The sequence below is a fragment of the Pelmatolapia mariae genome, linkage group LG18 (genome assembly GCF_036321145.2).
Source record: "Pelmatolapia mariae isolate MD_Pm_ZW linkage group LG18, Pm_UMD_F_2, whole genome shotgun sequence".
Lineage (NCBI taxonomy): Eukaryota > Metazoa > Chordata > Actinopteri > Cichliformes > Cichlidae > Pelmatolapia > Pelmatolapia mariae.
The window spans coordinates 17,087,275-17,102,727 of NC_086243.1; the positions used below are offsets into that span (position 1 = coordinate 17,087,275).

Genomic DNA, 15,453 nt, shown 5'->3' on the forward strand with positions numbered 1-15,453 from the left:
AAAGCAAATCAATAGTGAAGGCAGTGAGTACATATAGAAAAACAGCAGGCACATCAATAAGCTGATGCATTGCTGCAGAGGTAAGGATTTTCACAACAGCGTGTATGGAGTCGTATGCTGGGTTCATAAGATATTAATCTCCCTGTGTTATCTCGCCCCAATAGGAAAGACACGATATCTGCAATCACTTCAGACTTCTGACCGAGCCAGAAATAAAAGGCTCTGATGCTCTGACCAGCTTTGCTGCTAACTTTTCACTTCATAGAGTTGTCTGTGTATCTGTGTGAAAAATGTAACAGGATCCAGTCCAGCGTAACACATCAATCAATACACGTGGCATTTGGAAATAATCAACATAACAAAGTAAGGAAAAAAAAAATCTCCCATCACAATATTTCAAAACACTGTGACATTTAGTTACAGCAATTCTTCCACCTATGACAAATGCAGCTATAATGACAGCAGAGCGCCATTTCTATCACAAATACATCTCCCACAGGTCCTGTGGGCTAGTGCAATTGCAGAATACATATGATTTGACAAACAGGAGCAGCAGCTTCCTTCCAGGATGGCAGTTTCTGTAAACAGACAGTCGAACATTCAATTACGAGTCAAAGAGCTTTTCCGCAATCCTGATCAATAGACAATCAAAGACTGCTGGACGTTTGCCTTCTTCACCGTAAAAATATATAAATAAATAAATTTAAAAAATAAATACAGCTCAGGTTGAAACGGTTGCCACCATTAAAGTGGTATGTCAATATTTCTGGATGCATAACACCGACCTGACTAAGATCAGATCGATGTTTATTGTGCTACACGGTGGACAACAGAGCCGTCAAAACAGCTGTCACAGCTGTTTAAAACACCCATTCAACAAAGCCACTGCAACAAGGTGAGCATTAGTAGTGCACTTACTGAGGGTGAGCCTCAAAGCTACTCAACGCTGTAAGAAGCTGTACTGAACATTTACCAATACGAGATTGCCCTTATCTGTCTGAATTTATTAGATGGATGCATTTCCACCTCAGAGCTGTAAAACTTATGTACTGTATTACATAAAGTACATATTTATTCAATGCCGCGGTTTGTAAAAACTTAAACATAATTCACTACAGAACAGGTTTTACCAACTTTTATCGTTTTTTTCTGTCTTATAGTAGTAAGTCTGAATATGTCTTGTTTAAAATGAATGGGTCTTTTGATTTAGTGATTATAAAAGTGTTTCTGAAAAGACCTATATGGCTGCTTTCACTTTGAAAGAGTAAAAAGGTTCATATTCAGAGGCAGGCAGGCTACAGAAACACATCAACATTCGACCTGGACGAAGGAGTTCATGGTACAACATTTGCTTAGGTTTAGGTTTAGAAAAAGCTCAAAGCTCCCGGTCTAAAGACGATATTACCAGTGCACTTTGTGGGGACTGTGAAGGCCATTTGAGTACAGTGAATTCATTGCCATGTTGAAGAAACTTGTTTGAGATGATTTGAGCTTCGTGACATGGTGCACTTTCCTGCTGGAAGCAGCCATCAGAAGATGAGTACAGTGTCCTCATAAAGATATGGAGGTGGTGAGCAACAATTTTCAGACAGGCTGTGATTTTTAAATGATGCTTAGTTGCTGATAGTACTGTAATCTGATGTGATCTGCTGCTGCTGCTGTAGCCCAACCCAGTATCATGGCAAAGCATGTAACAGACACGCCAGCCCATCGTGTCCATTTCATGCTTTGCCTCGCCAAAGCGTGAAATGGACACCGATGCAGAAGTTGCATTACCAGCAGGAGGAGAAAATATATTTAAAGCCAAGAAGTCGCTTGTGGGCAGGGAAGGTATGAAGTACTTTCCAGGGTCCTTAATTGCCAGACACGATTAAGCAATATGAGTAACATGTTTTTACATGTAAAATTGTGTTAATAATGTCTGTTTAAATGCTTTGCTGTGATTATTTTTATGAAGGTTGCTCATACTGCAGCCTTTGTCCTGACACTGGGTTGGCTAGACAATCTCGTTATAGCTGCACGATCTCAAGGTTTAACATGTTGTACATTCAGAGATACTTTTCTGCATACCTTGGTTGTAATGAGTCTTTTTTTTTAGTTGCTGTAGCTTTCCTGTCAGCTCCAAGCAGTGTGGCCATTTTTCTTTAACCTCTGACCTCTGACTAGGCATTTCCACACAGAGATTTACCGCTCACTGGACATTTTCTCTTTTTCAGACCAGTCTCTGTAAACCTTAGAGATGACTTTGTGGGAAAAATCCCGGCAGATCAGCAGTTTCTGAAATAAATAAACCATAAAACGTTCAAAATCACCTTTTTTCCTTATTTTCAGGCTCAATTTGAACCTCAACAGGTCTTTTTGACCTCGTCTACATGACTAAATGCATTGAATTGCTGCCATGTGAATGACTGGTTAGATATTTGATATACAACCAGTAGAATATGTATACATAATAAAGTGAGGGTATAACGAAGTAAGGACTTCTTTCAGAATAATTAAGTTATTGTCGTTTCTGTTAGGATCATCAGCATGAGCTCCTATGTTGTATACATTTATTTAGTTAAGAGCATATATTTTAAAATAGAACTGCTCTCTCATACAGCCCACTGTTATTAAAGTGTCTCAGCTCTGATTGCTTTAACTGTGCAGAGTGCTTTATCCCTGTTTAAAACGCTCAACGCTTCACCCACCTACTCAACCACAGAACAGAGAGCTCCACACTAATTCACTTACATAAAAATGCATGACAATTATCACCACAGCTTCCAGAAAATAAACCCTACAGAGACATATAGAATCTAACCTTAGATGCATGGTTTCTTTTCCCAGGTGTTCAACGTGTTTAAGAATACAGCAAACTGTAGGAGTTTGCGGGAGATGTTGAGTTTTCTGGAAAGCTCTTAACAAGTGAAAAAGTGCATCTGCGTATAAGTGGAAATCTTGACCTTTAGCAGCATTTCAGATGCAGGCTGGCTCTCTGCATTAGGCCATCTCCTTCTGTTAGTCTGTGTGTGAAGAGCACGCATGCATGCCTTACAGCTGATAACAATAAAAGCTGCATCAATAAATTAGAACTGCAGCCATTTCCACCCTCTTCTCTACAGACACACATCTAAATAAACCCATTCCCACACTGGCATCTCTAAAAAGACAGAAAACCCCAAGAGAGAGGACGCAACAAGAATTTTTCCCGATCTATTTGTTGCTATTTCCATTCTGTTTCGAGACAAAGGGGCTGTAAAAAGAAGGCATCTTTTAAGGTCAAGCTCCCTTTACCCCCCTACCGCTCTCTCTCTCTCTCTAATCCTCTCTCCCTCCCACTTTCCCTTTGTCTAAGCATCTCTTTGTCTCTCTGCTCGCTGCTGAAGTGTGAAATGGATCTTTCCTGATCTTTGAGCACCTGGTTTCCAAGGGAACCAAGAGAGCTGTTTGAGTCAGATTTGCAGTGAAGATGGTGCTCGCTGGTACAGTACAGCAGGGACTAATATTACCGCTGACTGCCATGTGGGAAACAAGGGGCTTGAGAAATTAACCTAGGATTTAGGGGGAAAAAAAGGAAACAAGGGAATGTAGATGTTTGAAACTCGATGTATCCCTTCACTGTAATGTAGTCGCTGTCTCAGGACAGTAAAACTTCAGAGTGAAGCAGTAGCCTTTGGACATAGGGGGAAACTTTTCCTCTGGAACAGCATCAATAAATCATGGGTATTCATGAGTGAGATTAAGAATTCATGCCAGCTGGCTTTTGGCTCATGAATAGTAGGGCACCAGCCTCGATGTGCCCGTCCAGCCTTTGTCCTTTTTGAACTGCAACTCAGCTGAAACAAAGGAAAACAACAGGCTGTTTAGATGACACACAGTAACCTGGATGTGGATGTGATAAGAGAACAGGAGTTAGGACACTTCTTTAGTCTTTAGAACCGGGGCACACAAGTCAGCACACGTAATTAAAACATTAAGAAGAAGCGCGCTCAGTCATGGCCAAAGATAACCAGAGTACTTATACTTTTTATACCTCTGAAAACATGATAGCAGTTTTGAGGTAGAGTAGGAAGTTGCAAAAAATTACAATCATATAATCAGACTAGATACTCATTTGCAACAGTATTAATACCAACAGTGGCATCTCTGTCTCCTCCAGCTGACACAAAACTTCACACAGCGTGCTCTTCTCCTCGCTGCCAGCTGAACAATAGCACGAAAAACTTGCTGAAGCATCTTAAAAAACCCAAATCCCTGTCCTCATCAATAAAGCTACTGTTTCAACAGCAGTACTGAAGTATATATCAGTCTGTAACGTCAATAAACCGCGTTAACTTAACAGCACACCACAATTATTTGTGTCTAAACTGTTCTCCTAAAGCCCCAGATTGAAGCTGACAAAAGTCTACCCACAAGTAGACAGACAGCAGCAGCCAAAATTAACAACTCTATTTGATCAGCAACAATAATATGCTGCCAAGTCACCAGAAGCAAAGGAAATAAACAGGGCTGTAGCCAAATACATTTGCACCAACCAGTATGGTTATCGGAATCCAGTTTGAAATTCTGGCATCGTGACAATCCTACTGATGAGAATCAAACTGTGGGAGCTATTCTATATAACACAGACAATCAAAGTAGGTGAATTAAAGTAAAAAGGAAGCATGAACTTACATTGAGAGTAAAGTTACTGTATAGAAAAGGAGTGAAGCAAGAGTCTTGGGCCGCAATACTCTGAAAACATCTCTCTGTTTGTGCGTGACTTTGTGATCCAAAACAGTAAAAACATGGAAAATTCTCCTAATTTAACTTTGTTTTTAACCACAGCTGCCTTTGGCTTTCTTTATTATTTGATGTTTATAAAGACAGCAGAGCTGATTAGAGTCCTGGTGTGAAACAGGCCCGTGCAGTCAAAAAATTAAGGTCAAATTAATTACTAGCAACTATAATAGCAACTGGAAAAGCTTTTGAATTGTAATAAATTGGTCCTTAGATGTGAAATTAATGATAAGTAGGGCTACGTTACATCTCTGTTAGGAAAATTCTTTGCAACAAAGTCTTACTGTATCGTAACAATTTAACATGTTAAAACTTTTGTATCGTTTCGGTCGCCTTTATCAGCACTACAGAAGAATAAAGAAACTTGGCTGGTTAAACTGACAAGCTCTGCTGCACCTTATTCTCTTTTCAGCTTTGCAGACAGCTTTAGCGTATGAGCTTCTTCACTGATGAGAATCTAATAATATGACTAAGCTACTGTAGCAGAGCTGCAAAAACTTAGCAAACGTCTCCATCTGTAAGATGACCCTCAGCTCGCAAGGCGCTCCAATCCCCAGAGAATGTTTTCAGCAAACGTCCCTGGCTGCTTCGCTGATTAATGTTCACCATCTTAGTGCTAACTTTGTCTTTCTGCCATTTGGTGCTGATGAGCTGATGGTGTACAGCTGGGTGCAGCTGCAGTGTAACTGGGGGGAGAGTATAACAAACCATAAAATTACAGAATTTAAAACCGCAAAAAAACAACATAAAAAGGTTAAATGCCTTTATAGAGATGAGGGAAAAGATCATTGGAGCCATTCTTACTATAAAAACTTGGACCTGTACAGCTCTGAACCAAAAACTTTTGACCTACTTATTTTCTGTGAGTGGCAGCGGTCGTAGTTGCGATGGCATGGCAGTAGTATTAGCGACACCAATGATATACTGGAGTGGTAAGTGAGAAGAAGACAAGTGCACTGAGTGGTTCTTTCACAACAAGTCAAAACTATATTAAATGATTTATGCTGCTGGCTTTTATGCCATTATCTGTGTTCACCTGGGGATAAATTATTCAGTAACTGATGAGGTACTTTTATTCTTCCGTGGTCTAGACACTTCAGTCTTTGCAGGCAACAGCACTGTGTATGTTGACCGTCTTAAATTATATTACACCCAGCCAGCCACTCATTTAGAAGTAACGTAAGGGCCGCACTCATCTTATTATGAGTGGCAGTCCAGATAAGCGATTCTTATCTTTAAGACTCTTTATCTTGCACACAAAGTCAGAAACATGGCTTAAAAACACACATGTTCTGAGATGACATGCTGTGCAACTATACTCCAAGTTAAACCCCCCAAAAGGCAAATTACGTATCCATCGACTCATCTACAGCTTACAGTAGGCACTAAACAGCAACATCACAGAGAAGTCTTCTCTACCTGACAATCAAAACTGTTGCAGAGATTCAGCAAAAATTACGTAAACAGTGCAAAGTGTGCCAAACAATTTAAAAATAAGGTTCCAGCATTTCTGTTTCGTGTATTTTGGCATGAGAACAACATGTTTACCTCATTATTTTGCTCATTTGTGCACTAGTTCTCTCTCCAGGTGGATTTTCTTTCTTGTGAAAATAGGAATGAGTCTGAGTAGCATGAAACTTCACCATCTATGAATGTGACAGGTAAATGTGAAGGGAGGCCACAAAGTCAAGTTCATCCTACAGTCCTGGCAGACCCCACATCAGGCCTTCTACACATCCTAGTGTGTGTTATTTAAGACCCCAGGCACACTGGCTTAGAGACCAGCCAAAGATCATTTGGTAAACACCAGTCACAAAGGAAAAGTTGCTCCTTTGTAATTGGAAGTTATTTGAAGTTGGATGCAGTCGTGAAACTGGTAGCAGATTGCTGCGGTCACCAATAGTCTGCACAGAAGACACGATTTACCTACAAACGCTCGCAAACTACTCAGCAAGCGGCAGAGAAACTGAAAAGTGCAAAACAAACTGGAAACACAGACAGTTCCCCTTCAAGGTAAAAGTTGTGCTTTAGCACTGCAACCAAAACAGTTCAAATGGCCCAATTTTGAATTTTGAAAGCCGTCTCCGTTTCTGATTTGCGTCACACTTTTTCACACTACCACTCAGTGTTTAGTTTACCACCAGCCATTTGCCATCCGGTCATCGACAGGTGCCTAAACCAGTGCTACTCAGGCCTAAGCTGCTTTAGCATGTCGCTGCTTTGTAGTCTCGCTTCTCCTCATTTTGCTTCTTTTGATTTACTTGAAATCACTGAAGCCTTCTGTGGCCTTTATAAAGACCTTGTTGCTACACTGCCAGCTTCTTCCTCACTACATGCACACTAGAGATCCCAGAAATGAGCCAAATATTGAAAAATGATTGCAGGCAATGATTCAATTCAATTTTATTATAGCACTAAATCACAACAACAGTCACCTCAAGGCACTTTTATTGTAAGGTAATACAACATTACAGAGAAAACACCAACAATCATCGGACCCCTTATGAACAAACACTTGGCGACAGTGGGGAGAAAAAAACCCTCCTTTTTAACAGGAAGAAACATCCAGCAGAACCAGGCTCAGGGACAGGTGGCCATCTGCTGTGACCAGTTGGGAGTGAGCGGGAAACTTTAATGTTTCCCCAGAACTAAAAACTACATCAAAGTATAGAGGCTTACAGTGTTGCTATGACTGAAGGTGCAATGATTTCCTGGGTGACCCATCCTCATGTTAATATTCTGGAAAAAAAAAATCACAAAACAGATGGGGAGGAAATCCAGTCTGCAAAGAATAAATAATTTCTGTACGCCTCAACGATAAGAAGAAGCCTCGGGACAAAGTGGGAAATGGGTGTTGTTTTCAGGCGCACAGAAAAAAAACAAAAGCAGAGATATAAAAAAGTATATTCTCGTCTGAATGTGCCTCTTCATTTGTTTTTGTAGGAATGGATAACAGAAACTGGGGAAGAGATGAGAAAAGTAAAAATGATAAAGCATTAAAACTCCCTGACTCTATCCACTAGGGACGAGGGGAAGATGGAGGTTAAGATGGGTTTTTTGAGAGGACACAAATCGCTGCCTGCCTCTGAACGAAACTGGCTCGGCTATCTTTCAATCATCAGAAGAACTGTTGCACACAACAGCGTGACTGAAGTGGAATCACTGGAGAGTAGATCAGCTGGAAGTGCCCCTTGCTGTTTTTAAAATCCCCCTTTTTCAAATTGAATGTTTTCTCTTTAAAAATGCTCCTAAAAATTAAATCCATTTTCAGTGAAGAGGAAAAAGAGGACAGCTCGTCTTCTTTCAGAATAATTACCTGCAGAAAAATAAGGACCTAATATGATAAGGGATCAGGAAAAAAAAAATCTGCAGCATTGAAATTTCATTTAATGACGTTTGTGTACCCATTTAATTCACCTGGTAACAGGTTCTCTTTTTTCCCCTGCACATCACCTTTGATTCCCCCCCTCTGTCTGGATGGGTGCTTGTGATTTAAATGGCAGCCCTGCTACCTTGAACAAGACAATAACCAATAACATTGAACATCAGCAAGTACAGTAATGGAGGAGGCATGAAACAAAAAAAAATATTGTGCAGTGGCAAATTTGTGCGGCGCCTTCAAACCATCATGATAATCAACAATGCGAGAGTGTTGCAGTGGTGCTCAACAAGAGAGCAATAATCATGGCGTGTCAGATAAAGAGCACGTAGGTACATTTCCTGTGCATGTAATGACTTTCCTAATGAAGGCAGCTTTTGTTTTTTTGGTTTTTTTAAAGAGAGAGAAAAAGTTTCCACCTATTCCCCTATACAAATTTTATTAAGGCTGTATGGATGAAGTGCACAGCCTGCATTACAGACAGTGTTCAAATCTCAGATGTGTTTGCTCCCTGCACGCTACTTCCTCTGCTATGATATCTTTATCTCTCTGCCTCTGTCTCCGCACCATTAAAGAGCAGACACACAGGCGGGCATTCGCATTTGAAGCTGATATTTCCAACGAGCAAGGTCACTGTTGGAGCTACACAGTCAGCGTTATATTTTCCAAGCTTCCCATCCAAGCAGGAAGTATGCTGCCTGCTGTTGTCTCGTGCAAAGTGTTTTGCACAGAGAAACAAAGCAAGTCGAGGCCGGTCGCATATAGAAATCGCTGGATGGGAATAAAGACATACCGCTCCTTTCTTCAACAAAAGTGAAACGTTTGCTGCTTGTGCGTGTGATAGCTGTGTATTATGTGAGTTGCAGTGATGTGCAGATGAGCCCATGTGCCTTTCGCTTTCCGAGCTCTCCTTTTTCAAGTCTGACGCCCGACTTCCTCTCAACCTTCAAAAGAGCTCACACGCTCTCTGTCTCTTTCTTCTTTAAAAAAAATTGATCTCAACACGGTTAAAGATCTGCTGTACCGCTGTCGACTCCGCAGTCTCGCTTTTATAAATGTATGAATGCGACGCAAAAATAAACACTTTACACCTAAAATATTCAAAGGTGCTGTGACTGCACTGGAGAGACGAGAAAGAAAACTTCATGCAAGTTGAGGCACAGGAAGCAGTCAGATGAGTTCCACTTTTACAGATGCCACACTTCATTACGCACTGACCAATCAGCAGTCACAGTGAATAACCCTCATCACCTCAGTGAAATTAACCTTTATTATGAGTCTTGTGTATTCAGTGCTGCATTTGAGCCAAAAAAAGAATGAACAGCTGTTATGCAACTAGTTTTATTGTCGACATGTTTCTGCTCCATACGCCAAACGAGCTGATTTTGGTGAAGCACTTTTCAACCTAAATTATGCCATCAATGCCAGAAGCTCAGTTATGTAAACTCACAAGTAGTGTGTGTGTGTGTGTGTGTGTGTGTGCCATTACATCACCTCACAGTGTTCCCTATAGCCTCATACTGAGCACAATTTAAACTGAATTAGTTAACAGAACACAGAGCAATTAACGCCCACTCTCTCGCACTCTGTTTCTTTCCATTTTTTTTCTCCGGCACACACAGTTGCTCACATGCAAAATGCATGATTTTGTCAACTGAACACCCCCCTCTACAGACACAAACACAACCAAACATTCCTAAAAACTCTGTGCTGTCACCAGAAGCTGTCAAACTGTTAATGAAAACAGGACACCAACAGGTTCCATTATAGAAGCTACACCTGTGGGCTGAGGTTTCAATAGGAGCTCATTCAATATTTAGGCAGAAGTTTAGAAGGAGGCAGCATACATTCAAACTGCAGCACTCAAAAGCTTTTCCAGCTGCTGATTCGTGAGTCAAACACACAGAAACACACGTACATGCAGACAGATAACATGCAATCTAATAGAAAGCCAGGCTGTTTCGAATGTTTCTTTGATTTTCGTGAAGAAAAAAAAAACGGTTTGCGCCTCCGCTGCTTCCGAAAGATAAGGAGCGGAACAATTAGGAGTCAGCTCCCCTGAAGACCTACCTGATCCTGCTGCTGATGCTGAGCCACTTTCCCCGGCCCGTTAGCGGCGTCTTTTGCCGAAGTCATGACGCCAAATCAAGGAGAAAAGGGGGAGAGAAGAGCCGCGCACACGTCCGCTGCTGACAGGTGCAGAAAAAATGAAGCGGAGAAAAGAGGGGGAGCACACCGAGAGAGAGAGAGAGAGAGAGAGAGAGAGAGAGGCAGAGGGAGAGAGTGAGAATGCGCGTAAAGTGTTCGAGGCTATCCACGAGTGGTTTGCTAGAATAACGCAGAGATACCGTGGGTGCAGACGGCGCAAAGTTCAGCAGCTGACGTGCAGAAATCTGTGGACCGCTGCCATGTGGGAGGTTCGGTTTACCTCGGAGCGGGAGTGGTGTCATCCACGACAGCTGGATGTGCTTAAAAAATGTGAAAAAAAAAAACCAAACAAACAAAAAAAAAACCCTACATGATTCTTTTCAGTTAATTAGTAGTGATTCGGCGCTACTTGCAGGTCTCTTATTTGAAGAAATTGTCAATTTAGAGGAAGTTTCAGGTTCGAAGTTTAACGAAAATGAAAACCAAAAAAGGTCAAATTGACTTCTTTGCAGAACTTAGCACCACCAGGCTGGACCTCTCTGCAGTGGAAACGGAAACAACCGAGCTATGCCGCCAGCTGCTGTGCCAAAAAGTGATTTCCGGTATTTGCCAACATATAATTGTCGGTATTTAACAGGATGTAAATGATTAATTGGTTTAAAATCTGTGAAACGTGTCAAAAATATCTCTCGTGAATGATATCAAGTCATTTTAAGGCAGAAAGAACATTTCTGTCAGAGGTAGAAGCTGCAATCAGTTTTTTATATCTTTTATTTATGCATGTAAAACTCTCGATGACATTTTGCAAGAGAGATCGGGTCAAGAGGGCAGCAAAAATTGCAACAAATATAAATAAATATATTTTAAATTTTTATATATATATTAAGATATTTTAAGTGACCAAAAAGGGCTGGATTTATTAAAATGTGGACATCAATAACATAACCCCCCTCCCCCTGCAAAACAGGTCATTTCTGTATTTTATATATAACCCCTTTGTGAATCTGGTTGACTGCAGACTATTTATCAGTATAAGGAAATGTATTAGACAATAAAAACACACAAAAACACAGCACTGCTCCTTTTCTTTCCTTGCACAATGTAGAGGGGAGCTCAAGGTTCTGTCCTTCCACCTGGGCCTATATTTAGTCTTACCAGACTCCTCTCCGCTCAGCTCTGAGCTTGCAGCAACTGATAATATGGAGACCTGTCAGTTTGTATCACATCACTGCGGGCACTCATTATTACTGGCAAGTCCATTATACAGGAAATGGAAACAAGAATCAATGCGAGAAGAACAAAATACTTTCAGTTATAAGCGTGGACTCTTTTCAGATGGGATTGGTGCTCCTATCTTACTAAAGCTTGAATACACTCATGGCTGTTAATGCTATCTACATCGCAGTTTAGGGAATGGATTTGCATAGAGCGTCTATAGCCATAAAAATCATATTCGCTCCAGTGTACTGCCACCGCTGCTGTACTGTCTGCCAATAAAACAAAGGCTTGATGCTGGCCTCGCTCTTGAGAAGCAGTGTTATATCGTCCTCCCACATCGAGCAGAAATAGTCTCGGTTCCTGACAAAACATTGTTTATACTGTAACTTTCTCACCGTGCGCCACATCTCTGCGAGCACACACAATCCACATACTTGTTAGCACAGCTTGTCTGCCTATTTGTGCTGCACACATGAAAACACACACAAGCGCACACGCACGCACGCACGCACGCAGGGCGCTCTCGTGCTGGAGAGACAGTTTCTTCTGAAGTCATGCACAGTCTGTGCAGGCCTCTTGGCCTTTTGAACCAATCATCTGCTGGAGGGAAAGGAACTGAACAATCCCAGAAAAGAGAAACACACACCAAAAAAAGTCAGTGATGTGAGTCACTGACACAGATAGGCCTGCGTACAAGAATGAGGGAAAGATTCTCTAGTTGCAATAATGTTTTCATCAGCGGTCTTGTTGCAGCCCTAAGGGCTAATTATTGCTTGTTTACAAGCGAGGAAATGGCATGTTATCTTTCTGCAATCTGTGCATCAATACATTAACAAGAATAAGCAGAGCAAACTCTAAAGATCAAGGTAAACATGCAAAGTTTCAAAAGCATATAAAATCATAACATTAACACTTATTGTTGACTGCTTTTGCTTAGGTTACCATTAAGAAATACACCATGCATTCAGGGATATTCTACACTTAGATCTGTTTTACTTACTTGGAAATTTGGGGAATTTGGGAATTTGTGTGTTGGCTGTGAGATCAGGAAAAAGATGCAACAGTGCATCAGCTCAGGCTACACTTAAATTATGTTGAACTGATTACACTTGGAGGAGTCTCGTGCTCAGCTGGAGAATTTCTTCAGATCTTTGGACTAAAATCTTTAAGGATTCACTTAATCCAAATTCCTGGGCCCTGAGAATCGTCATATTCACTGTTAAAAATCATGCTGTGTATGCAGTACCACAACAGAAATAACTATGAGGTTTAATACTTCACAAATAATTATTTCTGCATGCCAAATGATGGCACTGAGCGCACTGAGCATTTCTTCTTCACTCGCTATGCATTTACACGCCACTCTGCCACTTTAATCATTAGTTATTATTAATGTCGTGTGCTCTTCCACAGCGTGTCTTTTATCCTGCCTTGGCAGATGGCTGCCCCTCCCTGAGACTGGTTCTCGAGAGATTTCTTCCTGTTTAAAGGGAGTTTTTCCTTCCCACTGTTGCCATGTGTTTGCTCAAAGGGGTTTGTTTGATTATTGGGGTTTTTCTCTGTTATTTTCTCTGTTTTTAGATCTTTACTCTACCTTAAAATATAAAGCATCTTAAAGGGAATGTTGTTGTGATATCTTAGATCTGTCTGCTGGTCACAGTTTACTCCTCTGTGTATTTCAAGAGTTTCGACTATAAGCTGGGATCACCGATAAGTGTTGTATTTATCAACAAAATTAATTCCTTGTTCATGTTTACTTAAATCTGTTACACAGTGAGGGTTTTTGTGCATCACTGTGTCAGTAAAAATCATCCAGTCTGCAGCAACAGAAAAATTTAAAGCAGATAAATGGACCAGCTCTAGAGAATGTAAAATGCTACCTGCCCAAAGTGAAGATGGAAAAATGGAAGAAATTAAACACGCTGAAGCAAGTGTAGAGACAAAGTGGTTGGACACAATGATAAATTTTCACAGTGCTGCAAAATGAAGCTCATATCTTTCTGGCTGGATGATGGGACTAAACACAGATAGTACCAAACACAGCGTTTTGGTCCTGCTGTCATCGCACAGCACCTCACACGGCCCGAGGGAGCCGCACAACCAGCTCACTGCCAAGAATGGTTTCAGCACCACGGCCGTGGACAGCTCCACTGACACAAGAGCGGAAAGCCTGTTTACGATTTAATCCTCAGTGTGTGACCGTCTCTGTCCTGCCTTTATTATCTGTTTTCACTCACAGGCTTTCCACAGCTGCTCAGTGAAAAGATCAGGAGGAAGAGGAAGGGGAAGCAATTTCCTAACAATTAGCTGTACTAAATTTTTAAAAGTTTTTAGCAGACGCGAGAAGCAACAGGAAACAATTTACAAGATAAACAGCGTTAAACCTAGAGTGCTTATTCGACTAGCAGAGCTCTAACAAACAAGAGATGAGACTCAAACGCGGTGAGGGGTATGGCGATTGATCACAACACATTCGATGAAACAACACAGGATCAGGTTTAATTGGAGAAACAAAACAAAGTGGAGCCATTTAGGGTCAGAGCACGCCAGCGGACCCTGTTTCTTTTTTAAATAACAAGGCTCACCTATTAGTCAGTTTCTATTAGTTAACTGACATTAAATCCATCCATATTTAACTCATTTAGCAGTTACTCATATAGGCTGCACTTTGTCTACAATAGCCCTTCGAAAAGCTTCAAGCAGTAAATGCATCTTTGCTTAAATTACTGGCAGAGCTTTCCTTTTCTTTCTACAAGACCCACAAAGTGCCATTCATTTAACAGTCAATAAACGCTGTGAAAGCCTTCAACTGCATGCTAGTGCCCCCCAGTGATCACTACTTGTCCGACACCTTGAAGACTAATCAATATTGAGGATTTTTTCACAGAAATTGTGCTTATTATATTAAAAAAACTGTAGTTTAGAGAGGAAGGAAATATGTTGCAGGGGATTTTGGAGAGTTAATAAAGCGCTTGTCCACCTCTGCCAATGAGCACAGCCATCAGCCTGTCACTTAAGACCGAAGAGAACAGGAAGAAGAGCAAGAGATGAGGCCGCCTAACAAAGGCCAGGGCAGTTTTGTTGGATAACCGATCATTATCAGCTGAACTCTCTCCACAGGCCAAGCAGCACAGCAGAAAGCCTGAAAAGGCCACAGCCATGGAAAAAAAGGCAGAAAACCATTATCTACCATGTGTTTGCATAAATGCATCCCCAAGGGGTTTTTGTTCTAGTGCAAAGAAAACACAGCAGCACTATGTTGATGAACAGGGGACACACACAATAACACGAACATCTGCGTAATCTAACGCAATACAACACAACAGCTTTGCAACAAAACACAGCCTCTGCAAATTTAAACATTTAGTGTAAAGTGTGTCAGAGAGGAGCAAACTCAGAGGCTGATGTACTTTTTCTAGCTTCTGTAGTGTTGTTAATGTTTCATACTTGTATTTTTACCAGCTTGATATTGTAACCGATATTGTTTTCATCTAGAGAGCATGCACCTGTCATCACTACAAAATGTGCTCCTGGAGATTCTTAGGGTACCGGGAACCTCCACAAAGGGAGTTTTGGCAGGTGTATCCCAGCCTATCTGTCTGTATTCAGATGTTGTCAACATTATAACATGGAAACTGTGCAAGATGAACTCCTGAAACTTTACAGCTGAGATCAAAAAACCTTCATTTGAATCTCAGCGAGTTGCAGCGTGAGCATATTTTCTGTATACGATGATGGGAAATTATTTAGGATTCTGCTCTTTGTCTATGTTAAGCTGACCTGGTTGAATGGAAGGCTCCATCACATCATGCTTTGTCTTTATGCTATCTTCTATTACAAGATATTACACTTGTCTGCACACTTTTACATGTAATGTTCTGATTATATCCTGTGACCACGGGAGGTAGATAAGATGTTTCTGGTTATTATTTCATGCAGACTGCTGT

At 41.0% G+C, this 15,453-nt stretch overlaps 1 protein-coding gene across 4 annotated transcripts in view; it reads right to left on the reverse strand.

Annotated features, from left to right (window-relative positions):
* Positions 1-15,453, reverse strand: part of LOC134617042 (dipeptidyl aminopeptidase-like protein 6) — a 96,400-nt gene that overhangs the window by 41,227 nt on the left and 39,720 nt on the right. The window contains exons 1-2 of one of the 4 annotated variants that reach the window (XM_063462199.1): positions 10,489-10,506; positions 10,211-10,329 (exon numbers count right to left, since the gene is read on the reverse strand). The exons of the other annotated variants lie outside the window; for them this stretch is intronic. Of the exons in view, the coding sequence (XP_063318269.1) occupies positions 10,211-10,276 (66 nt within the window). The 5' untranslated portion in view covers positions 10,277-10,329; positions 10,489-10,506. Of the gene's footprint in view, positions 1-10,210; positions 10,330-10,488; positions 10,507-15,453 lie in introns of those variants that run through there. 4 annotated transcript variants of the gene reach the window in all.